General features: G+C 40.1%; 2 protein-coding genes across 5 annotated transcripts in view; one reads left to right on the plus strand and one right to left on the minus strand.

Annotated features, from left to right (window-relative positions):
- The first annotated feature begins 281 nt into the window (after positions 1–281).
- On the plus strand, positions 282–1,636 carry LOC128886758 (beta-lactamase-like protein 2 homolog). The gene is made up of 3 exons (XM_054141922.1): positions 282–409; positions 481–1,117; positions 1,191–1,636. The coding sequence occupies exons 1-3, from the start codon at positions 282–284 to the stop codon at positions 1,302–1,304; spliced, it is 879 nt and encodes a 292-aa protein (XP_053997897.1). The 3' UTR covers positions 1,305–1,636.
- LOC128886749 (nuclear factor of activated T-cells 5-like) overlaps positions 1,482–25,632 on the minus strand; it is a 58,302-nt gene continuing 34,151 nt past the window's right edge. For 2 of the 4 annotated variants that reach the window (XM_054141906.1, XM_054141905.1), the window contains exons 2-6: positions 11,946–12,217; positions 8,782–9,073; positions 6,039–6,557; positions 5,238–5,702; positions 1,482–5,149 (exon numbers count right to left, since the gene is read on the minus strand). In XM_054141906.1, coding sequence (XP_053997881.1) covers positions 2,835–5,149; positions 5,238–5,702; positions 6,039–6,557; positions 8,782–9,073; positions 11,946–12,217 — 3,863 coding nt within the window. In that variant the 3' untranslated portion in view covers positions 1,482–2,834. The remainder of the gene's footprint in view (positions 5,150–5,237; positions 5,703–6,038; positions 6,558–8,781; positions 9,074–11,945; positions 12,218–25,632) is intronic. The other 2 variants (XM_054141908.1, XM_054141907.1) reach the window with 2 other exon arrangements.

Consider the following 25,632-nt stretch of genomic DNA (forward strand, 5'->3'; position numbering starts at 1 on the left):
AATGAATTTCGGACCGCAGGTCCATGGATTTTACAGTTTGCGTAATTATCTGTATCAATCTGTACTCAGATGATCGTAAAGTTTTATGTCATCTATTAAAAACCGTGAATAGACGTTTATCTACTATTGCAAAATTACGATATCATGCCAATCGTGTTTTATCGTCATCCAAGAAATCATAGTTCAGTATTGCACTATCCGTCAAAGAAGTTTGTATACAGATAATTACAAAGTACACAAGTAATTTAGCTGTTATTTAAAGTTTTTACCATCTCTAAACTATGAAACCTCTTATGGATTTGCCTTTGATATCAAGATTATCTAAAAAAGTAATACGTATATTAGGATGCAACCCAGGACTCATGACATTGCAAGGAACAAATACTTACCTTGTTGGCACTGGACACAGGTAACAGTTATCAATTTTATACTTTCATGTAGTTGAAGAATATGTATGGTTATTTAATATGTCTTTTGTAGACGTATATTAATTGATGCAGGTGACTCAGAAACTGCCCCAGAGTATACAAAATTATTGCACCAAGTATTAGAAGAAGAAAAAGCTACAATAGAGCACTTGATAATAACACACTGGCATCGTGACCACATAGGTGGAGTAAATCCTGTTTTGAATACGATAAAGATGTTAAATCCTACAGAAAATAGTAGAGTGTGGAAATTACCCAGATCTCTGGAAGATAATGGCATGACTGAAGCAGAAAAATTGGTTAATTGGGAAGCATTGGTGGATAAACAAATAATGGAAGTAGAAGGAGCTAGACTTAGCGTTGAGTATACTCCAGGACACACAAGCGATCATGCAGTTCTTTGGTTAAAAGAAGATGGGGTATTGTTCAGCGGGGATTGTATTCTTGGAGAGAGAACCGCTGTTTTTGAAGATCTGCATAGTTACATGATTTCACTGAACAAAATTTTGGCAATGGAACCAGAAATAATTTATCCTGGGCATGGGGCAGTAATAAGAGATCCAATAGCCAGTGTTAATTTTTATATTGAACATAGACAGAAAAGAGAAAATGAAATTTTAGAAGTTTTACAAGAAAATTCAAGAAGTAATACAATGTCTGAAATGGATATTGTAAAACATATATACTCGGTAACAATCATTATTTAATTAACATTGCAGACTAGAAATACAGAATAAGTAATATAAATTTCTGTATGTTTAGGAAATTGCGAGCAACATGTGGGAAGCAGCAGCCTACAATATATATCATCATCTAAATAAATTACTAAAAGAAGGCAAAGTAAAAGGCGAAAAAGGAAAATGGCAGATTTTATGACATTATTTAATTTCAAGTAGTAACTTATTAAATTATTAAACAACCCAATTGTAAAGTACTTAACTGTAAATGTTATGTAAAGTAGATTAACTTTTTTTTATTGTTATATAGTTTATTACTGTTCAATATTAACTAATGCCATAACCATGTTGATTAAAAAAATTATTGAAAAAGCAATGCTGTGAAACATTTATTCAACTTACAGAAGTAAAATGATAATACATGCTCATGATTTTCGTTTTCAATGTTTAAGCTGATAACGCTACAGATGTGCGTACAGTGTACAGTAAATGTTACAAATAATTTCACGAAGTACATACCACGTAGTACAATGATTTGTTTATTTCATTAATGTAGCATTCATGCTCTTATTTTTAACGACCCTTTAAAACACGTGACACGTAACAGATGCTCGATATAAAATATATATGTATATATTTTGCTACAAAGACATATCACGACAATAAATGTTTCAATATTTTATTATAAAATCTGTCTCCTACTAAATAATGTTGGCGAGTATTCGTACACGCGGTACATAGCACCCCTCATCTTGAACAAAAGGGAGAACCCTTGCGTAACTTGTTACAATATATAATATAGACTTCGTTATATTTTTAATAAGCTCACTTTGTCCGATCATCTGCTTCTCTCTTTGGGTAAACGTAAAATATATATTATATATATCTCAATGATATATACTTCTATAATAATTATTCTTCATACCGACATATAATATAATCTCTCTGTCGTTTGTCTATTAGTTATCGATAACATCATCAACGCAATCACATAATATTCTATTATTGGTATTAATTAGCAACAAAAAGATTCAATTATTAAACAACATACGAAATATATTATACTTAGAAATATAATAGAAACGACGTCAAACAACAAGATGATCCATTTGTTAGAATGAAATCAAGTCAAAAAGAACGGATGTATCGATGAACCGCAGGATAGTCTACTTTTAAGGTACAGCGAAACGTAACTTTTGCTACACTCAATTCCGTGGCTCCACTTAGAGTTGAGTGGGGTCAGCACATTGTCGATTATTAGGACACATACACACGCAATCTCGTATTCACGATGCTCCTTGACTGCGAGAGAAAGACCAATTCGAGATACTTTACAATAGGGGAAAAGGCACCTGGATGCGCAAGAGGCATTGATAGAGATAAATAAAATGAATTATCACAATCGACAACTCGTAGAAAAAGAGGAAGAATAAAGGAAAACCCTAATTGTCGCGCTCTCGTGCGCCCGTCTTACTTAACATGATAATAGTTTTCGTTTCGTTAGAAAGATGGTGCAAACTTCGTCCATTATTCGTCGTACAAAAGCGGATTTTCATTTCTATCACATACAAAGTCTGAAACGACAATGTGGCACAGATATAGAATTCGTACCGAGCCCAGGATATACACTTCTCGTACTCAACTGGCTGGAATTAGTGAATTCGTTTCGTATCCGATCGTCTCGAATACAATGTACAGTTTTATTTTTAACGACAAGAATGCGGCGCCACTACATAAGAAAACCGCTTTGATCGAAACAGCTGGGATTTATGTAGCTCAAAAGATCGTGCTCCGACATCGAAGTAAGCTCCTGAGGCAGCATACCGTCCTCTTGCTTCCTAATCGTCGTTCCACCCGCGTTGCCAGACGCGTTCGCTATAGGTGCGTTTACGTTCTGTCTGTTGGGTGTCACGGGTAGAGCAACCGGCGGTGACTTGCTCGTGACTTGTTCGACGATGTTGTTCTGGCTAGGAGGAGATTTAGGCAAAATACCTTCCATAGCACTGTTCATTAACTGCGCGCTTTGAGTAGCCACGCTGTTCAATATATTCTTCGTTGCGATGATTGCGTGTGCCGTTGTTGTTGTGATAGGTCGATTGTTGATAATATCCTGAGTGGCATTTGTAATTACATTATTGATCGCTTGTTCCGCGGCAGTCGTCAATCGCTGCTGCGATGGCTCCTGCGCTGCTCCGCTTGCGAGGGCAGAGCTAGCCTCGGCGACAAAGCCAGCAGGCTGATTCAACATGGAACCTATGTCCTGCTGCACCGCCTGTTGCATAGCTTGCGCAGCTTGCGCTTGCTGCACCGCTTGCTGTACAGCTTGGACCTGCTGCACCACCTCCTGAGTTGCCTGTTGCACCGCTTGCTGCACTGCCTCCTGGGTGGCTTGTTGTACAGCCTGCTGTACTGCTGGCACGGCTTGAACCTGTTGCACCGCTTGCACCTGTTGCACAGCCTGCTGAACAACCTGCGCATGTTGCACCACGTGCTGTACTACTTGCTGTTGAGCTTGTTGAACAGCTTGTACGGCTTGCTGCTGCGCCTGGGCGACAACCTGTTCGACTTGCTGCTGTGCCTGCGCGACAACCTGCTCCACTTGCTGGACTTGTTGCATCGCCACAACGTCCGACTGAATGAGTCCTTGAATTTGGGGAATGTGATCAGCCGCTGTTGACATTGTCTCGTTCGTTACTTGCAACGAATTATGGGCCGGAACCGTAACTGTAGCGTTCGACGTACATGTCGCTGTGACTGGCGGCTCTTGCATCGACGGCATCAGGGCAGCGTTGATGGTTGTGAGTAAATTGTCACCAGCAGTCTGCTCTTGCACCACCGATGCGGGAGGCGAGACGGATGGCGCTACGTTCGACGTCATAGGCTGAACGGTTTGGGGCGGCATCAACGCTTCGAGAAGCATAGTCTTTACAGGGATGGTCGGGCTAGTTCTAGTTTGTTGGGGACTCGGTATCGTTTCGTGATCGCTAACCGGGTTCACGTGTGTCATCATGGTGCTGCTATTGGGGTTCACGGTACGAAGGGGTGACACCATCTGATGGGTTTCCGCCCCGGAATTAACGAGAGTGTCCAACTTTACGCCTGGAGTTGCAGGTGCCATCATGCTGGAAGATTGTCCTTGCTGTGGCTGTCGTCCTGTCGCGATAATGGAAGCTCGTTGCTGTATATTGGCCACGTAGCCGTTCTCTTGATCCTCGACCTCTTTAACGTTAGATTCGATATCGTTCAGGTATTTCTCCAGGCTATGATTAGTCTGCGCGGGCAACGCTGGCCCGTTAGGCGACGAGGCGAAGTTCGACAGAGCACCAAACTCCGACTGATGGTGTTTCATACGAAGATCAACGACACCGCCACCCTGAAGACTTCCGTTAGGGCTGCCTTCTGTCGTCAATATCGGGTTAGTGTCTTTGTTGATATGGTGAGGACTTAGAACTTTGACTTGAGACGATTCGTGCATACCTCCGTAGGTGGTCTGATGCGCCGTCACCATCGACAACGAATGCTGATTCCGCATCATGTCGACAACCCCGAGGAGATTCACCGCTTCCTGGACAGGGGAGCCGTTCGAAGTGACTGGCACCGATCTGATCATGTTAGCCTGGGACGTTTCTCTCGAGTTCTCGGTAACCAGCTGCTGCAGCGGACTCGTGCCTGTCGAGCCACTCGCAGTCGGAGTAGGTATGCTCTGCATGCTGTTCTCGCTGATCATACTGTTCTCGCTATTCTCGTCTATCACCTCTGTCTTCAAGTTGTCCGGCATGATCAGTTGAAGGTTCGACGAAGATCTACGGTTCAGAATTGGATTCGCTACCAACGCTGGCGGAGGCATCATTACGTCGGGCGGTGAATTCTGGCAATTCGAACTCTGAGTGGTCCACATCATAACCGACGATACTTGAGAAGACGCTGTTACCGGTGGCGGACTCGGATCGCTCTTAAGAGTCTCTGTCGTTTGAGATGGTTGTTGTTGCGGTTGCATGGTGGACAGGAAGCTCGGTCCTCCCGCGGCTGCTTGGGTCATTAGAGCTGAAAAAATGCATAAATTGTGTTAAATTGAGAAGTACTAGGTTTGTCAGATACATGAATTGTTCACGGGGAGTAGAAATTGGCTTACTGTTCGCTGCTACACCCGTGTTCAGAGACACAGCTGCAGGGGACGTCGCGAGGGTAGTTTCGCCGCTCGTTGTGGAAAGAGGTGGACTTATGGGCTCGACTTTGCCGATCGATGGCTCGGGTGGCGTGGACACAGCGGTATAGAGGAACGTGTGGGGTTCGCTGGTTTTGCCAGAAGACACCGCGTATAATTTTACGCAGACCGTTTCCGAGGGGGCCAGATCTTGCCGTCTGTAGGCGGGTACGACGCACACCAGATGCGTTTGTTGCAGGAACTCTTTGTCGGGTAAGACCGCGCACTCCCAGTGCGGTTCTAAGCTACTCGATAGGTCGTCGTTGTCTAATTGGAACACCACGCGAGTGTCTTTGAGAAAGTTCTTCCCGAGAATGAACAGTTCCAATCCTCCGGTGCATGGACAAGACGTGAGTGATTTTTTACAGATCTCCGGAATACCAGGTGGTTGAGCTGAAACAAACATTACAATTCAAAAATTTATTCTATGCTTCGATATTTTAGTCAATAAGCTTCACTTGTTTATCCAACGACCATGTTTTCCGAGTTAATATACATGGATCGGTTAAGTTGTAAATTGTTTGAATAATCTGTTCAAATTAATTATGTACCGATAAAGTATCGCGTAATTGAAAACTCTTAAATAATTAATAGCGGAACGTTCAAAGCAGGATATGTTAGATAAACCATATCGAAGAGTTTAAGGAGGATGTAACGCAATAATATTGGTTTTTACATGAAAAGTATGACTCATTGTCCAAAAAGCGAATTGCGTATCGCGACACGTACTGCAAACAATTGGCTGAGAGCAGACTTGCAAAGTCTCCGTGGTGCCATCAGGGTGCGTGAGGGCCGTGCGGAAGACCATGCGACAACGCGTCGACTTTTTTTTACTGCGACCTTGAAGGATACCAGCCTCCTGCGGAAATCTGTGCTCCACGTCTACGTTGCGTTCCTTGAGAATCCCCACGCAGTCGCAAGTAACCAGCATGTCCTTCGACGGGTCCATGTCCACCTCGATGACGATGGTGCCGTCGATTTTCCGCTCGACGCACGGCGTCGAGTTCTTGCCGCTCACGCGACAGGCCTGGTAGAACATATGGGGCGCGACACGACCGAGGTCCGTGCCAATGAAAACTTGAAGTGTCGCAGGTTTGTCGTAGCCGACCAGACGAACAATTGGAAATCCGTTTCCTGTGCGATCCTTCACCGCTCCCCTGGAACCTTCAGTCTGGTAACGAGCCCGATGCTGCTGCTCTGGCTGGCAGATGATCTGCAACTGGGCCTTACCATCCGCGGAAGCGCTACCTGAATGCGATAAGAAAAAAAAGAATAAAATAGAATATCACTTGAAACGTGAAGGAATAGGAATGGTTGCAAGTTGATACGTTGGGCTTTGAGATGTTCATCGTGATCGCTTTATTTGTGGACTAACATTTGGTGGTTCTGGTTAATTATATACATTTTTTTATTTAATAGTATGGAGTGTAGCATCATTACGCATCAGTCGCATTTTTTCTATCGTACTGTGTAAGTTTGTATGGAAATATTGGGAGGTGACAGCTACACCGAACAGTTCAATTGTAATAAATTCTAATAAAAAAAAACTAAAATAACGCGTCTTGAACAGTTTTGGAAGTTTCATAAAAATCAGCGTGTTACTTTTGCTAACGGAGATCTCGATGTGAGCGAGAGCTTCGCAAAGAAATCACTGTCTCGAAATGCGATTACGCTCGAGTGAAAAATTTCGGTGTTACAACTAACAATATTCGGTGTTACAATTAACAATATAAACAACGACGCCACTCCCGAGATCGCTTGTAAATTCTCTGAAAATCCAACAAAATCTCGGGACGTTATCTCTTGGCTGAGGCCTCGCGACTGTGACCTCGGTTGCCGGTATCTCCGCCAAAAAGCTACAATATCAACGGCAGTAAATTGTCAAACTCGCGCGTTTAACGACATACTCCAGACGAGAGATCGATAAACCCAACTGGCGGTTTGCGGTTTGATAAAACCGACGGGGAAAAGGGTTAGTGATAAATCGACCTTCTGGATTCGAAAACAACGTATTTCGCACGTGGATCGTCTTGTGTCAAATGGGACACTTTTTTTTTGGAGTATTAATTAAAAATTGGCAAAAATAACGTTGCAGTCATTAACGATATGTAAACGTGTCTAGGAGTCATTAATTATGGTACTTCTGTATGAAGAATTAATGTTTATTTTTATTTAATAAATTATAGGACCTGTCGAACTGGTAAGGGATGGTACTTGTGGATGTTTATAGCGAAGGACATTGCAGTTTCTAATAATAATTCGTTTAGACCGTTCGCGATGTTCGCTATTAAAAGAAATATTATCACTAAATATTTCATAATATCATTAATTGCCTCATAATTATCATGCTTACCGCATTTTGTACGTTAACCTTTTTCCTTGATAATATTGATGTCTGTAGTCTTATAAGCATTTTGTGGCATAAATTATGAACGTAAGTTCGGCACGTGGCTTGAGTGGAAAGTCATTCGAAATCAACGCAGCGCAAAGCGTGTTACAATTAACCACGCGTTAGTGAAAAACGAGTTAATCCCTGCCACGTTCAAGTAAGGTGAAAAGTATTAAATTTTGTATCCCGTACGATCTAGAGGGTCAAGTCAACTGTTCAATCTACGGGCCGAACGACAAAGATAAAGCATTTGGGCTGTAGTCTCTTGCCTCGCTAAATAAATAAGTAGTGTTTGTATACACAGCAGATGTAACAAATCGATTCTTCGACTCGTAGATCAAACTGTTCAGAATTCATTTGTCCCATATATATATAAAAACAGAGGATAAAAAACTAATTTGCAATTTCGATCGCAACTTACAGGTATGCTAATATATCGACATATCGCATTACCGATTCACGAGACACTGGTAAATGAAAGTACAATGTCTATGAAACAAGCACCACACATTTGACAGACAGTTTTTGCAGATATTATGACACGATCATCAACTACACATCCACGGAGATACAAACAAAATCTGCAGAAACGATATGCTGTATATTTATCTCGCAGTGTCGACGGACTAAGAATCCGAAGAGATACAGGCTGTTGCCAAGAGCGCCTTGGACCGTGTATTCCGTGATTTAAAATATATCGTAAGAAGAGCACTATTTAATAATAAAGCCACACAAGAACAGCTGTACAAATAAGCAGGTCCCTTCTTTTGCTGGACAACATAGAATGTTTCATTCATGGCAGGGGCATATGTTACCGAAAGCTGTTTAGGTGTTAAGAATATCATTGCTAAGTATATTTGTTATAAGTCGGTTACCCGTATATGGTTGATTGGATGACCTTTATTAAAAATCCACGATGTAACGCGCGATCCACCTCACGTAGACCCTAAACGACTCCTCTCTGACCCATATAATGCATGTCTTTTCCGTGCAACCACGTCAAACATCTCCAAATGCTCGCAAACATACCCAAATTTCAAATTCAAAGTGGAAGTTCGGTTCGACATGGAATAACCTACGTACATAGTTGCGAGGTGAGAGTGATGGGTCCATGGTGAGCCGTGGGCGGCCTCTTGCTGAGGACACCCATGCCTGGACGAGATCTGGGCCCGTCGACGACTCTTCCAGCGGTCCCGTTCCTGCTGCTGGAGATGGTGGCCAACCCTATACCGTTCGACGTTCTCCTGCTGGACGTTTTGCTGTCGGGGCTCGTGTTGTTCGCAACCTCGGGGAAGGCGAAGTTCGCGTCCTCGGACTCGAGCTTGATGTCCATCTTTCTCCTCTTCGAGTCCTCCTCACCGGCGCCGTTCCAAGCCTGTTAAGCAACGACAGATTGATAGAGACGCGTTGCGCTCGTGTCTGTGCCTGTAGTCGTTAAGTTGCCGGCTCAATTTAACGAATCAGAGCGCCCAACGGGTTCAACTACCGTTAGAGACCCGGCTCCGTGTCGTGGTCGTTGTCGAATCAACGATGATCCCGTGTACCCGTTACGAGTGATCGCATTAGATCCAACGAGTCGGTGCGCGCGCGACAGTGGCGTAACCGGAGGGGAAGCATCAGACTTCAGAGGTTTCGAGGATGGTCTCTTGGGAAACGTTTTCGAGGGCTGGACGATGCGACCTCGTTGACGCAGACACGCAGAGGAAGACGTGGAGCGATGGATTGGAGATGGAATGACCCGATTCGCGACGTACCATCCCTTACGTGGCGATGCGGATGGAACTTTGCGCGCAGGTAGGATTCATTAATAGGGACTCTTTTAAAGGAGTACAATATTAAAACTTTGTATGTATATAAAACTTTTCTTATTATAGCACCTATGTAATATTCTAAAGGATTGAATTTTGGTTATTTACTCAAATTCGTATTGAAATTCTTTTCTGTTCATTTGTATTTCTATCTCTACTACTTCTTCTATTTATTCTGCTTCTGCTATTTCTTTCTTGTATTTAAAGACTCTTTCTTTACTTAAATGCACAAATATTTTACGCGGAACTGCACTGAATAATGCATGAAACAATTGTATGCAATTCGTGTATTTGATATAAGAATCATGGAATCTGTAAGAGCGCTTTACGTATTTTACGCTTTATTCGTACATCGGATCGGTTACGCAATAGAAGACGAATAAATTGTCGTTGCATGTGCCGATATCAATCAAAGATCGCCCTCCTCGTGTCCGTGCAACACGATAAAGAGCAACTTCTTCGACGAAGACTCTCTCGGCAGATACCAGCACGCACTTCCGATATTTTCGACGATATTTCTTCCGCGAGGCCGTTGACTGTGTATTGTTTTCGTTCGAATACAAAAATAACACTCGGACAGATTACGGGGAAGAAAGAGAGGGTTTTCTTTGGGTCTTCCTTGTCGGTTACGCCACTCGCGTGAGACGGAGTTTCGATGGAACGAATAAATGCAGCAGAGATAGGTGAAATTCTTGTCTGAACAAAAAATTTTGAATAATGAATAAAAGATAAACGACTATTTATCGGCGCTGCTTTGAGTACAAACATGAATTTAAATTGGGGAACGAAATATTTGTTACAGTGGGTAATTAAAAATGTAACTACTTCGTCGAATGTCACGATTAACTTGCCAAGTGTTGGTCTTCTTCGATATATCGATGTATCTTCGCCAATGTTTATCTTCAATTATCGCGAGACACGCGTCGACTCGCTTGACTGGTGGCCGGGTAAACAAAAGTCGGATCGGTAGTGGAAATACAAATTTTTGTATTCGTTAATACATCTTCGCGAGAGTAACATCGATGGGTGGAGTTGTCCTGGTAAAAATAAGTTCGAACGCGAGCTTGTTTAAACTGTTTTCAATCGTACGATAACAAAAAATTGCCAGATGCGTGTAAATAGCCCGACCTAACCCAGACCTAATCTACACCCAACCTGTATTGCTAACAAATTTAAATAAAAAAAATCTACACTGTTCAAACCCTTGATCCTTTGTCTCGAGCAGAATAACAAACGCATCTATCAAAGTTAAGCAACTTTTGATCGATCATTTCTTCGATGCAAATTGCAATTTAAAATGTTTAAATGAAATTATATTGTCGTCGCGAATAAATAGTTTTTACCCGTTATCTATTATTGAAACAAACTTTTGCCCATCTTTGACCGCGATAACATCGGCGATATTTCGCGATAAAGTCGCCAACGTAACGCTTTTTCGCGAACATTAATCGTCGATAAAAACACGTCCGATGCTTCTGGCAGATTTGTCGTGTTGATGATAACCCGTTGTTACGATATATAAACAAACTCCAATGCTGTCGAACACAAACAGCTTTCGCAAACACGTCATGCAATGTGTCTACCAGCCAGAGACAGGCAAAATTCTTATCTAGATACAAATTGCGAGCGCAGAATTAATGATAAACACCTCTTTATACGTTACACGCTGAATGAAACTTTGAATGTGAATCGCGGAATGAAATATATCACGGTGAATAGGTGACGATTGAACCGTTTAGTTAACACGTCGATCACACAACGTTAACACAGGACTTTTCATTAAGGAAATAAAAAAATTGATTTCAAAGGTGAGGCGACGATGAAAATAAATTTGGATAGGATTCGTGAATTTGGCAGGGTTCAAAAATTAAATTCATCGACGAATCTTACAACTATCTAACCTTCAACAATCTCGAGACAAATTTTAATTTCATAGAAATTTTGAGGTGTTTTAGTCCGGCAGCCGATGTGTTAAATGAATATCGCGAATAAATCCGTGTGTTGGTTCTATTCGTTATTTAAACATTTTGCTCATCTCTGTCCCAGAACAAACACGTTCATCTTTCTCTGCTCACTAATTTGCAATTTTATATTACGTCGTGCACCATGGATGCACAATTATTTTTCAACAGAATTTGCTCGCAGATCGAATGAACGAATAATTAGAAATTACCGGTCTTAACTTGGACCCACCTACGAAGTTCCTTTCTTTGAGAATGCTTTAAAATTCATTGTCGTTTAAACAAACAGCCATTACCGTTAATAATTCCGCAACGATTCTTATCAAACTGTAAACCACGGTGTCAACTTATCGTCTTCCACTGATCACACGAAATCTGGCCTTCCGATTAGGAATACTCCAAAATATAACATCCGAGATAAATCACGGGCGGCAATCTGAAATTTATCAATCATACTGCGTTCGTGCGATTCACTAACGTTTGCGGTGGTGAGGTGTTGCTGTCGTTCCTCGAAGCCAAGCCCCGAGTCGTTCGAGTTGTCGCAAACGTCCTGTGCCGAGTTGGCCCTCGACACGTGATCATCCGAGTTTCGTAAGGGTCCCAAGGGTATCCTTGGCTGTTGTTGCTGTTGTTGCTGACGTTGCTGATGACTGATCCTCCTGGTGGCGGAGTGGGCGCGGTTACTCGAAGTGACGGTGCTCCTTTGAACCGATCCTGTCACCGCTGACGACCTTCCTCCTGCATTGTTACCTGAGAACGTCAAATTCGATCAATTCGCGATGATTCAACGCACACCACCGCGCAATTTCTAACTTTAAATCTGAGTCCAAGGTACGTAATACGATTTCAAGTGCGACGCAATTAACGAAGCTCTGAATTACGGGACTCGTCGAACCTCTGATCCTCGTGGACAAGGTTATAAGCTTCGATCGAGATGTTGGAAACCAGGCGAGTTCGAGCTCTTTAATTTTTGTAAATTCAACTCATCAATTTCGATTCGTTAATTATGGAGGATTAATTATCTCGCGCAAGTAGAATCTAATAATTCGTCAATTGCGATGGAAACGTTGCTTTTCAAGTTGAAATTAATTGAAATTTAATCGTAGTTGAAATATGCGTCTTCGATTGACAGTATAGGTTAATTGTAATCTGAATTTTCGATTTTTGATTCTAATGAAAATTTCGATGGAAGTCGTTTTCTGGATCGCGATCGAAGTTTACAGCACCTGAAGTTCGTGCCTCCGATTGCAATTAATTTTTCAATTGATTTAGCAGTCGATCGTAAACGTGATTGATCAATGACCAACACTGTGCCACGGTGACATATCGATGAAGACGTTGCGCACCTCCGAGCGAACGATACGCAATCGCAGCGAACAAATAATTCAATTCGGACAATGACACGTCCCGCGTGTCGAAGTTCAAGGCTGCTCGTGTCGAGTCAGAATAACGATTCAAGATAAAACGAGACGTGGATCGACGGCATCGGGGGCAGCTTATATAATGTCCGATCGGAGCTTTCGAGAAAGATAGTAGTTGTCGCGGGCAAGGGACGATCTGTAACGATCATCGGCAACGATTTGTCGCGCGATTTTTACGCGATCTCGGAATTTCGCTGGCCGACCAAAAGGAAGCTCATTACGTAAGTGTTTAAGTCCACCTTGATATGCTTTGAGATACGAAAAAGTTTTACGTTTTAATTGGTGATAGAGTTGCTATCACGATTTTTAAAGCGATCGTGATGTGCAGATTACAAATTACGTTCTTATGGTTCGTCATTTTCATATTGAATCTTTTTTTAACCCTTTTCAGGAATGGAATGTAAGGAAGGATACCGCTTTCAGTTCTTTCATAAATATTTTTCTCAGACATTGTTGACTATAGCTTCTTCAAATTTTGTACAGGTTTTTGTGCACATTTTAAGAAGGAATATATTTTTTTCATAAAGAACCAGGTTGAACTTTGTCTATCAAATTGAGACCAAGTTATTCCTACCCCTCAGAGAAAGTGTCAGGATAGACTTTAATCGAAACAGGTCGGAAAAACATAAATCTGTCGAAGACTGAAAAAATTCCTTAAAAAATTGCAGCTGAGGTTACTACTTACTCAAATTTCTCGAAAGCTAACAGAGTTAAAAAAAAAATGTTCAATATGAAAAAAGTACTGTTTTTAACGAACAACATGTCCTGAATAAAAATTGTACCAATTCATAGATGACGCCACTGTAGCCAGTCCCATCGCTTTTTTAAATAACATATCTCGTAAAACACATTTTTTTCTGGCTGGAAATTTGTGAACGCAAGCAACGAACCACGCATATTTACCAAGCTTTCTCGTCTGTTTAAAAACAATACTAAACTTAGTTTGCGCTCCACACTAAATTTCCGTAGCCATACAAATGTTTAGTTACCGATTTAAATTGCCGCTCTTCTTTCGCTTTCGTTAACTCTCGAGAACTTTAACCAATTAGGTATTCCGTTGCAACCTCCTTCGTAATTTTTACCCCCTCGAGTGCGTGTATCAAACGATGAGAAAAAAAAGCATGCACGATATATTTTTCAATGCTCTATCTGCGTGGAAAATTTCATTAAAATCGCCGGGTTAGAGTTGGACGATGTTCCTTGTTAGTCGCGAATCATCGGACTTGATTCTCGTTTTTCCGGCACGAGCATCGGTCGGCGCAGACATCGAATAGTACAAAGTCCGAATTCGAGATCGACGATCGTTCGTGGTCTTGCCTTAATCAGGGTAAAAAGCGGTGGGTTTATCTCGCGGCGATTAACATGAGCGCCGCGATCGACGAATGGAGCGAGCGGTCGACGCGATCTGGCTCTCTTCTTCTCGAACCGGGCTGCTTCCAACCCAAATTGGAGTAACGTGACTTTTTTGGAGTGACTAGGCTTTTTTGGAGCAACATCTTAATTTCACTGAAATTGTGATACGCTGTATAGCTTCTGACGATACTTGAACGTGCCTTGGGGGATTTTGAAAAGTTTTGAAAATTCTTAACTTCGTAGCTCTGTTCTTGATGAAAAGGGCATATTTTCAATAAATTTCGGGAGCTTAGATACAGCTTAAAGAGTGGAGACTACAAACTAAAAATTACTTTGGTCGAATGGGTAATACTCATTTCGAAGGTGGAGGAATATTCTTTTCGTAGATGTTTTCGGGAAAATATCTATGATTTCGTACGGTCAATTTTAAATTGTCACTCTTCAACTCCTTAATTTCACTTGAAGTGTATCAGTTTCGTAATAGTTGAGGGAACGCGTTGTTTCTGTGATGAATACGAAATGTACCGAAGCTAGAAATAGACATTGCGTAGAATTTATTACGGTATTATTACTCATAATTGTAAGTACTCAAGCAATGTGTTCGACTTTTTTTCGAAAACATAAAAACCGACTTAACCTTGTTGAAATGTCGTAGGAGCGATCAAAGGATAAATTTAAGCGGCAAGGAATGTTGCATAAATTTATTCCTTCGATGAACATATCATCACTTTCCATAAAATAAAATGCATACAACTGTGTACATACTTGTAAACCTTTAATGAGAAAAATTGTTCTAAGAAGACATTTGAAATTGAAGCGATTATAACAAAAATAAATAGGAAGAAAATTGCTGCGCTCTGTGCATTGGCTCGCAATGACGTTTAAGTTAACATACACAGAGGTTGAATCGTAGATAAACGATAAGTCGAACTGATTGTTGTCAGTTCCTCGCGCTGCTTTCGCGAATCACGGTAAATCAAAGTTGAGCTGGCATTAGACTAAGTACGCGTTAGAGTCACTGCTGCAAACGCGTATTAGTAAACCACACATGCGATCCATCTTCGCTTGTAAACAATTTAATTTTATCCTGATAGCGTGTTACACGTGCAACCAATCTACGACGTACACGTGTATTTAGATACGTTTATAAATAGATGGATTTTGAATAGAAATATAGTAATCTTTTGGTATTAACTTTCGATAAAATGTTTGAATGGAGAGCGATAAGAATTCGCGATCGCGGCGAGTCGATTCGCAAACGTCTGCGTGTAAAAACGCTTTCGGTGTATTCACTTCCTTATTTATAAGGAAGTAGTTTATATACAGTCAGTGTGAGAAGTATTCGTACGGCAACCAATTTAAAATAAATGGCTCCTGTACGGATACTTATTACACTGACTATATATTTCTTATTTGAAATTATTTGTTCTCCGTTATCATTTATGGTATTATTTGTTTCATACTTGGTTTATGCACTTTATAGTCGCTGTCTAACAATTGTATTCGTTTCATTAAGATTGAAGTCCTTTTTGGACTTTGTAACGACTGTGTAAGACAATTCATACTTTTATGTAGGAAGTCTCTATTCACTGTTTATTTTATCGGTGTGAAAATCACTGTAGACGCCAGTATTTCAGTAGACGATAAATAAATTAAGTTTCCAACATTCATGCTTCCGTGAACCGGTCGTGGGTGTATTTTGCGAGTTAGTATTGCACGAGCGCATACCGGTTCTCGAGAATCGAGGATGCATCGAGGAAAACTCGAAGCAACATTTAAGTCATTTCCGTTTCGCGGATATAATTAATATTATAAAACACCGAAGCTTCGTGTTATTTATATTCGTTAACGTTTGCACTCTATACCAGGGCTTCTTAAACTTTTTCCATTTACGACCCCATTTATGATTGTGATTTTTTTCGCGACCCAAACAATATAAAATAAAGATACGTAAATATTTTGTGACGATTTATTGACTAGGTAACAATATATATACATATGAAAAAATATAGTTCTAGAATTTGTTTAAAAACATACAAAAATATGATATTCAAAATTGCACAAAAAGTTGTAAAATTGTATTTATTATAGTTAGAAAAATTATACACGCTATTTTTCATCAAATCTGCACTTTTTTGCAATAACATAAATAAAAGAGAATATTAGATATTTTACATTAAAATCTCGCGACCCCAAAATTTCGCTACGACCCATAGTTTAATGTTAATAGTTTAATTATTGATTTCGAAAGTTAATTTCAAAATTAATTTTGTCAAAGTAGATCGTTATACATACCGCATTAGTCATTATCGGATCGGTACAAGACCATCAGGGCATCTTAAAAATATCACTTTAATCAACCGCGTGCATTGTCATTTTTCAAACACTTGTGTACACAAATGAAACAAGAATTTTCTTTTGGTATAGATAGAGCTTATCTACATAAAAGTATCAGTTATTTAACCTAGTCATTATACACACCAGTAATTATTCAAGTGGAAATTTAAGTGGATGAGTTCAATTTATCATGAATAATACGCATCGTTCTGCATTACAGTAATAAATGATACGTTAAAAATAATTTAAGCAGTCATCGTGGGAAGAGAAAAACCTTGAATGTTCTCCCTTAAAATGAATTCCCAAAGAAGCCCGCGTAGCGAAGATCGATCGAAGGATGTCTTCCACCTCGATATCGAGAAAGTTCTGCAACAACATTACCAGCTTTCTAGATACGCGATAATTGTCAGCCTTCCGCCTCAAAGGCTGCTCCATCCATCGTACGTCAAGGTGTACGTCTATAAACGGTTAACAAAAATTCTGTCGGCGCGATTGGTTTCGGGAAAAGCGGAAAATAACGAGGCAGGAATGGCGACGATGGAGGAACGTCGAGGTTGCAAACGACGGAGATCGTCACAGATGTGGGTCGTTGACATCGTCCCGTGATTTTCCTCGACGTTCACACGGATGCACCTTGCACGTGTGTGCACGTGCCCATTACGTCGGCTTTGTCCACCCCCTATCGGTGGCACCCAGAGGAGGCGAAGAGGGTGAGCCCCTCACCACCAGTTGCATTCGCGATTGCAACTTCACCCCCACGCAATTATGCCATCCAGTAGTCGTGCTTCTATAGATAGACCTCGTGCTCCTCTCTCGCTCTCTTTCTCAGCCCTCTCTCTGTTTCTTGATATTTCTTCGGTTCTACAATTACTCGTTTTCCTGTCCGACCGCATTTTTCCGTCTTTATCCGCATCCGAGGCGACCGGAGTATACAGTGGGTGTAGAAAGTATTCGTACACCGATCAATTTCCAAAAAAAAATTATATAAAATTGTAATTGATTAACTTATTTTTTATGAACAATGACATTCTACATATTCTCGGAAATCTCTAGAGTAGATAGATTACAAAAAAAAATAGCTACTTACGTAAGTTGCGAAATTAACAAGAAAAAAACAATCGATAGAAACATCGAAGCAATAAGTATTCGCACAACTGTTTAATTTTTAAAACTTCGTTAAAAAAAAAGAAATATACATTAATTTATAAGTATATAATACTGCCTTCGAGGGATTTCCTTTTGATTTTAAATTGTTAGTTATTCGAAGTGGAATCTTCTTTCAATCTTCAATTAGAGCCTTTTTTAAAAGTACTTTACTGGAAATTTGATGTTTTCTAATTCGTACGGAGCAATAAACTAACTTGTTTACGTTACAAACTGTACTGTAAATGGTTCGTCGTAAGAATCGTACAAGTACTTATTTATAATTTAGTACAATTAGGCGATTGTCCCAGAAAAGCGAATTTCAACAGGCACAATCTAAACAATGTAAAAAATAGATCCAAAAATGATTCATCGAAGAACGTATATGTATACTCGGTTTTGAATACAAACGTGTTTAAGCATGCAAACGAAGCTAACGATACGTACTAAAATAACATTAATAAATAATAAAAAATAAGCAATGTAATTATTTTTTCAGAAATTTATCAAGCATAACTTGGCGCATTTTTGTTAGGCTCTGCAAATGAACGAATTCGTTTCCATTTTGCAGAAAATATTATCTTAGTTTAAAAATACATTTTCTAGCCTCCCGATTAGTCACCAGATCTTGCTCAGAAGTATCATCATCGTCACTTTCCCAATCTTCTGCTTGATGTTTTGTTGCAACAACTTGTTCACGATTGCATGTATACAATCTTCATCTTCATCGCAGCCTTGAAGGTTGTCATCGATCTTTAAAAGTTCTTCATAATTCTGAAGATTGTAAACTGTACGAGCGTAAACAGTCCCAATAAAACGTGGAAAAAACAATTTTCGTTTCCGTTCTTCAGTATTTGTCTCAAATAAACGGCGACCAATTAACCATCCACTGTATATGCAAACATCTCCATCCTCGAAATCAACATTTATAATATTTAAAGATTGGAACAATTGTTAGAAAATACATTCATTAAAGGCCAAACTTAAAGTCACTCTACAAGGGTTGGTAAACGTGCATTCTCGAATCTTTTCCTCGTCTCTGGATGTCGAAATCGACGTTTCGATACGAGAATAAATTTCACTGGAACTCGAAGCGCGGGAAAAAAATGCACCACCTTACGTCGCTTTATCACTCGGACGGGTTATCGATAGCGCTTCCATCTCTTTCTCTTTCTCTCTAATTTTTCCTTTTCCTCTGGAATTAGGCCTCCGTCTGTCTCTCCTACGTCGTGTATTTACGTCTCCTCGGCTCGTCCTCGAACCGCTGGAAGCTCCGTGCATTTGCGAGTGTACTCTCGATAACAGGATCGATAAACATCGTTACTATTACACTGTAAACAGAGCGTCGGACCGCGCGCTAACTACGACGCCTCTCGAGTCTCAAGGATATTGTTACCTGCGACGTCCGATCGATTCCCTCGATCCTTATCGCGCACAATCGGCATCGTTCGCCGCAGCGGATGAAGCAATACGCTCTCACCTTCTTTTCTTGCAAGCTCTCCGCCTTTCTTAGGTGGAAGAGAGCTTTATTTCAACCCTGAGGGAGGTTTATCAATTGTTTAGAGGGTGCATGTGTACTCTTGCCGACGTTGCGAAACGATACACGGTAAAACGTCCCACAATCTTGGCGAGTGGAGGGGACAACAAGCAAGACTGCAGAGACTTTTCTGCCATAATCGAAGATTCGCTGTACTCTTACTTTTTACCTATCGAGATAAAGCTTTTTACCAAACGTGCTCTTTTTGAAATGACGGAACAAAAAGATCAAACAGTGTAATTTAATTCGATGCTTCGTGTTTTCTATTGGTACGACAAGTTTAATTTAATAGGCTTGCAATTGAATATCTGTGTGTATTGTCGCGAAACATTGAACTATTGGGTCGTCTGGAAAGTTCATGCCGATTTTTAGTAGGCGGTACGTGTCTGAATATATCGGAATGGTTGAAAACAAATAACACGTGGACGTCCCCTTAAAAGGTGGAAAAATTGTGGAACAAAATGGTACATATATAATTCAATAAATATATATCAAAATTCGAACGTGTCTTTGAATGTTTCTTAAAAATTGGCACGAACTTTCTGGACAACCCAATAAATAAAAAGGTATCGCTGTGTATTCGTATTGATCATACTGATAGAGGGCTCGGAAGCTGTACACCCGACTGCATTAAATCGTTCCATTTTGAGGAGAAAGTTACAGAGCAAACTGCTCAAAGGATTTCTTCTTGAAATGCAACGAATTAATGCTGCCCGGTGTACTCGTTCTTGAACGAAATAATGCAGGTCTTAAGAAACTGTCGAGTTGCACCCGAACAAACTTCCGCTGCTATCCTTTAATTAGAATCACCCTCACGGTTCCCAGGCGTTCATGCTTGCTCTTCATGATTCGTTCGAGAGCCCACATAATCAATTATCTTATCGATGCCATCTTTTGCAAAATTAAGAAGCGAAATACGAACTGTTGGTTAGATTCTTCTCAAATTTTACTAAAATAATCGTTATTATTTATCAGATTATAGTTTTAGTAAAATGATCGAGTTCAAACCATGTCCAGCGCAACGTAATTTCACCGAGCCAGAAAGACGCGTTCTCCGCGTAAACAGAGTTGTATCGCGAAACAGATCCTCGCAAGTATCCTTACCTCTGCGTACAACAAACCGAAAGATCACAGACAGTAAAACTTCACGAGACACGTAATCGAACAAGCTTCCACGAACGTGTTTCAGATTATGATACACTCGGACGAAGTTAATTCCCCGTTAAACCGTCTAGCATTAGAGGATCGTTTAACAAGTAGAAACAGCCTAGATAAGAGAACGAGTTTCGCTAATCTCGGCATTCTTTTCTGAAATCCACGACAGATAAATCGCGTTTCAGTATCTGTATCGATAATCCCGCGACAGGTACCGTTGACATCGTAACTTCTTTTCTTTTTTTTTTTTTTACCTCTACCAGTTAACTCGAACCTTTCGACGTAGTATCTCGATCCTTCTTAACCGTGTCCACCGTTCGACACTTTCCTATTCTTCGACTTTCACTGGCCACCGGAGCTTCTACGATTCGACTTCGACGCGTCCCACTTCTTCTCGTTTCGTTCGTCGTTCGCCGCTGCCCTCTGCGAGATTCGAGATGCTGCCCGGACCCTTCCCTCCGAAACTTTTAACATTCCCGTCGAAAACGATACGTTGTTGCGACAGAGCACGGCCGACGGACGATCCACGCGCTTAATGACACCGACGATAGCCTACTTAAGAGTCCCAAGATAAAGCCTGTGAAATCCGCGAGGGCAGGTCTCTCAACTCGGAGGGAAACGGGAGAGAAAATCCACTCGAAAATTGATAAGCAACAATGACATTGACGCGATAAGACGTCGACACGGGTGGCTCCTCGTGTCTTCGAAATTTCAACTCGTTATTTACTGACAGACGCGTACTGGACATCGATTTTTGTAGTAGCTGATACTCGCGTTCGAATGAAGCGGAGACTATCATCCGAGACGTTAACGAGATAGCTATTCGATTGTATTTATTGATATTTTGGTTAGTTTTCAACTGGACTCTCGAACGCGTCCGGTCGAAAACGAGAAACTCGAGCGTCTTCATCAGCGGAGACAACTGTGTCAACACGGAATAGCAATGAGCATCGCGAAAAGTGGAGCAGGTCGTTCGGACTCAGACTCGTTCGATTTGACAACAAACATGAGCGATATTCTTATCCACGTAATAAATGGCAGGATAAATAAGAGCCAGTCCTAATGAAATTCAATAAAATTGATGTACGGTACAGAATTATAATATTGGAGTAATTTGAGTAACAAACAAATTAATAATGATAATACGATATACGCGTTATTAATTGTTACAGTAAATATGCGTGTAATTGGAAACATAATATATATTTGTTAATTTCATTGAAATATTCAACATGAAATTCTTTATTACGAGATACATTGAAAACTTTATTATCACTAGGCTCCGGATCTTTATGCATTTACAGAAAATTTAAATACGCGAGAAGCTATAAAATGAAAACAATATGCAAGAATATAAAAGAGAGTGAAAGTAAAGTTCATGTTATAATATTCGCAGAATAAAATAAATTCCTATTTAGGTACAATTTTTCTAACCGCGTTCGCGAAGATTTTATTTTGCATAAAGATCCGCAGTCTAGTTATCGGACACCCTAATTTTTATTAACTGGCCAGAAAGTACACTTCTACTCTAACAATCGATTTAACAAAAAAGAAAGAAAAAAAATGCCCGGTATTCCCAAGGTCAATTCAGTCAGTCAAGTATTGCCATTTGCTGGAAAAGCCAGCTCTCTATTTTAATTGGATTCCGGTCGCGTCGCCAGTTGAATCAACTGTACTGTTAGTCGAGCGTACGGAGCGAGCTGCATATATTACTCAACTACGCGTACATGTGCATTATTAATGAGCGGCTGGTTGCGCGTGGAGGTTCGCGCGAAGCGGCGAAGCACATGTTCCAAACACGTGCGCGCGAGATTTTATCGAAAGGGACGAGAATCGTTACGAAACACCCGAAATTCACGGAAGTGAAACGTTTCTTCGTCTAAATGCAACTGTACAGACAATTAATTTATCGTGGGATCAACGCTGACTCGTATCGTAATCACGGTATTCAAAATAATAGCCAGACCTTCGTAAATGGAAGGCGTGAAAACCTTTTTATCGAGGTCCTGACTCGGAAGCTTGGTAATAGAGACAAAAGATGGACTCAAAAGTGCAGTAATTAGAGGTAATATTTTATTGCATTAAGTGGGTGTATTTTTTATGCTAATTTTGTATAGTAAAAAGGTGCGAATGGTATGTTTCTTCAGTTTTCGCGCTATAGAAATAATTTTTTTTTTTTTGTTTTAACCGTGTCTCGATGAGAAGGATTCTGCAAATTTTTATTATGATAAATTCCAACGGTTACGTAAATGTATCTTATTTGCCTCGTGAAACTTTTCGCGCCTTGGATCAGGAAAATGTACAGGACATTCTTTAATCTAAATTATGTAACAAGATAGATGAGACTTCGATGAGCTTCGTACGATTAAAAGTATTAGAGGCGTGACGTCAAAAATAAAGTGGGAATAAAAAAAGGAGAAATAAAAATAAGAATGGAACTAGTTATCGTCGGTGAATTCTTTTCGTGAATATGGAAAATAGAATACTCCGTTAGAATTAGCTGGGTTACATTTACTATTATTATTGAAACGTCAGGAATCAAACAAACGTTGTACGTTTATCGTTGCTTTTCTGGTTTTTACCGAGTATTTAGTTACATAGAATGAGTAGCGAAACATCTGTCTCATTTCAACACGCGATACTCTAATTACTCCGACCAGACAACTTCTGTATCAGAAGGAATTTTACAAGATTCATCTCGATTAATGATTTTCCAGAAAACTAACGAGTGCAGTGGTTCTCAAACATTTCGTGAAACTGTGTCACCCTGTTAACTATTCATTTGATTCCCATAAGTTCTGCGCAGGCTCAGGAAAATTCTCAGCTGTATAATTTCAATTATTTTTAATATCAATCGATAAAATACTTTCCCTTCGATTTACTGTTAATATTAATTGCTGAACTACTTTTTCTCTGAATTAGAACTGATTATAGAAATTAGACACAATATAACTGAACTCCCTATTAATAATACATATTCCGTGAGTAGAATGAGAGCTTGTAAAACTATAATATCCTAGAAATATTTAACGTAGATTTCAACCCAAGAAATTATACTGTATCTACACACAATAAGAATTCTACAGTTTCAGAGTCTAGTAATCCCTTGAAACGTTCCACAACATACGTACGGAGTATCGTGTACCGACTATACCAGTCAAGATACAAAATGCGTAGTATGATTCCCAGAGAACGTCACGATTGCGGACAATTTCATAAAGAATGCAAGCAATGCGCGCGAATCCCGGCAGTAACGATGCATCATGCTCGGATTCTTCGACAAAACAGAGACTCACCTACGTTCCCAGAAGCGTTTACCGATGTACAGGATCCTAGAATTGTTCGATTCAAGCGAATTAATTTTCGATATTAACTGATAAAAACTTCACACCATTACGATAGCTTGCGATCGTTACGATCACGTAGAAAGAAAATGGCCAATTTTCAAACATTTCTAGGAACGACTTCATGGTCGACATCGCACAATTGCATTCTTCATATTGTTTAAACCCATTACGTCTGCGATCACTTAAGCTCATTTACAGATAGATCAAAAAATTCTCTAGCGACGCACAAACATCCTTATCGTTCAAGTAAATCTTTCGAGACATGTTGCCCATAATGGGTAATTTAAGATAGACGATTCGAAACACCTTCAGAAATACATTTCCTGTTTGTCGTGAGTTTTAGTATCGAGTAGTATTTGACTAAAATCGTGCGTAATTAGTCGTCGCGAACATCTTTTTTAATGTTTTCGACCTTGTACGTTAGGCCTTATTTGAAAGTCATCTGAAATTGTCTGATCAAATATTGTTGAATTAAAAATACTTTGAGAGAACAATGACCACGATTGCATTCCTTCCGAACATGTACACCGATACCATTATTCTATTAAATTTCTGTTAATTTACTATCATTTAGTTGCACGATCGTAAATGTTTTTGTAAAAGAAGCCTGTAGGCGGAATCGAAAACGTTGAAAAGCTGCTCGCAGAGATTAACTGTGCAGATAGAAAAGTTTCGTAACAAGCACGAACCAGAACACATTATAAAGTCCTTAAGTTAATCGCCGCCTAATTACGATTACCGATGAATTTATTAACAGCCTACGATGGAACGTAAAATTCTACAGAAACAGTTGTTCTCGCCAACCAGAAAACTAGCACGTTCCTCGAATGTATAGTTTGAAGAAAAGATTCTATAATAAAATTGCTCGTTCCGTTGAATTTCATGACTGGCAACGAGTGCTCATATTGTTTTCGGGAGTTCTAAAATTAAATAACGATTTATAACTCCCCCTTTCGTTTAACATGCAAACTATCGTACAATGAAAAGCATATCTTGTCCAAACGTCACGTGAAAAAATGTCCACGGTTCGCGAGCTCCATCTTACACAATTCCGAATTACCATACATGCTCCCATAAAATCGTAGTCCTACGTCAAGAGGCACGAGCACACGTCGATGAAACTTTCCCCGTGAAATCCTCGCTAAAATTCGGCCACGAGCACGTCCTTTCACAATGGACGGTCCGAAACCCGAAAATCCCGAAAATTTTGAAACGCTCCGCGAACGAGTAGCTCGACCGTGACAGAGAATCAAATTCACGTTGACGCTATGAGCATTGGGCTCGATGTGTACGGCACAAGTTCGGAACTTTGAACTCGACGCTTGCGACATAAGCTTTGACCCGTTAGTGTTCGGCGTAAACTTAAAGATTAACGTGCCAGTCGCGAGTCTTGAGCTCGATGTGGTGTAAAATGTCAAGCTCGTACAAGAAATTGTTGCAACAAATACAAGAAATAGTTGAACGTTGACACAGACTAACTTTGCGCGTGATGTGGTTTCTTTTTTACAACCTCTTCAGGTACAAATTATTTTGTCACAAATGAAGAAATATTTGACCTGTAACATCCATCAATCTTGAGGCGACGTTTTCGTGTTACATCACTCGAGAAATTCAATTATGGATATTTATTCAAAGTTTCAGTGATACAACATTCAAAGCAACTTTAGAACTAATCGTGAACACATTATGTGGCTGTATCTCTGAAAAAGTTTCAATAGGATATACATATAGTAATTGGTACAGCACGTGAAAATTTTCAAAGTATATGGTTGTTGGTTATTTATCGGGACGATTAAATTTTTAGACACAATAAAAATATTACTAAACGTATTTTAATTTTGTTTTTATTCGTGTCGATAAACTCTAGAAAAC

The sequence above is a fragment of the Hylaeus anthracinus genome, unplaced genomic scaffold (genome assembly GCF_026225885.1).
Source record: "Hylaeus anthracinus isolate JK02 unplaced genomic scaffold, UHH_iyHylAnth1.0_haploid 11985, whole genome shotgun sequence".
Taxonomy (NCBI): domain Eukaryota; kingdom Metazoa; phylum Arthropoda; class Insecta; order Hymenoptera; family Colletidae; genus Hylaeus; species Hylaeus anthracinus.

Excerpts from the sequence above, each read along its gene's own strand:
- LOC128886758 (XM_054141922.1), top strand. The coding sequence starts at position 282 with ATGAAACCTCTTATGGATTTGCCTTTGATATCAAGATTATCTAAAAAA. Across the intron at positions 410-480 it reads CTTGTTGGCACTGGACACAG|ACGTATATTAATTGATGCAG; the intron begins GTAACAGTTATC and ends TGTCTTTTGTAG. Across the intron at positions 1,118-1,190 it reads TTGTAAAACATATATACTCG|GAAATTGCGAGCAACATGTG; the intron begins GTAACAATCATT and ends CTGTATGTTTAG.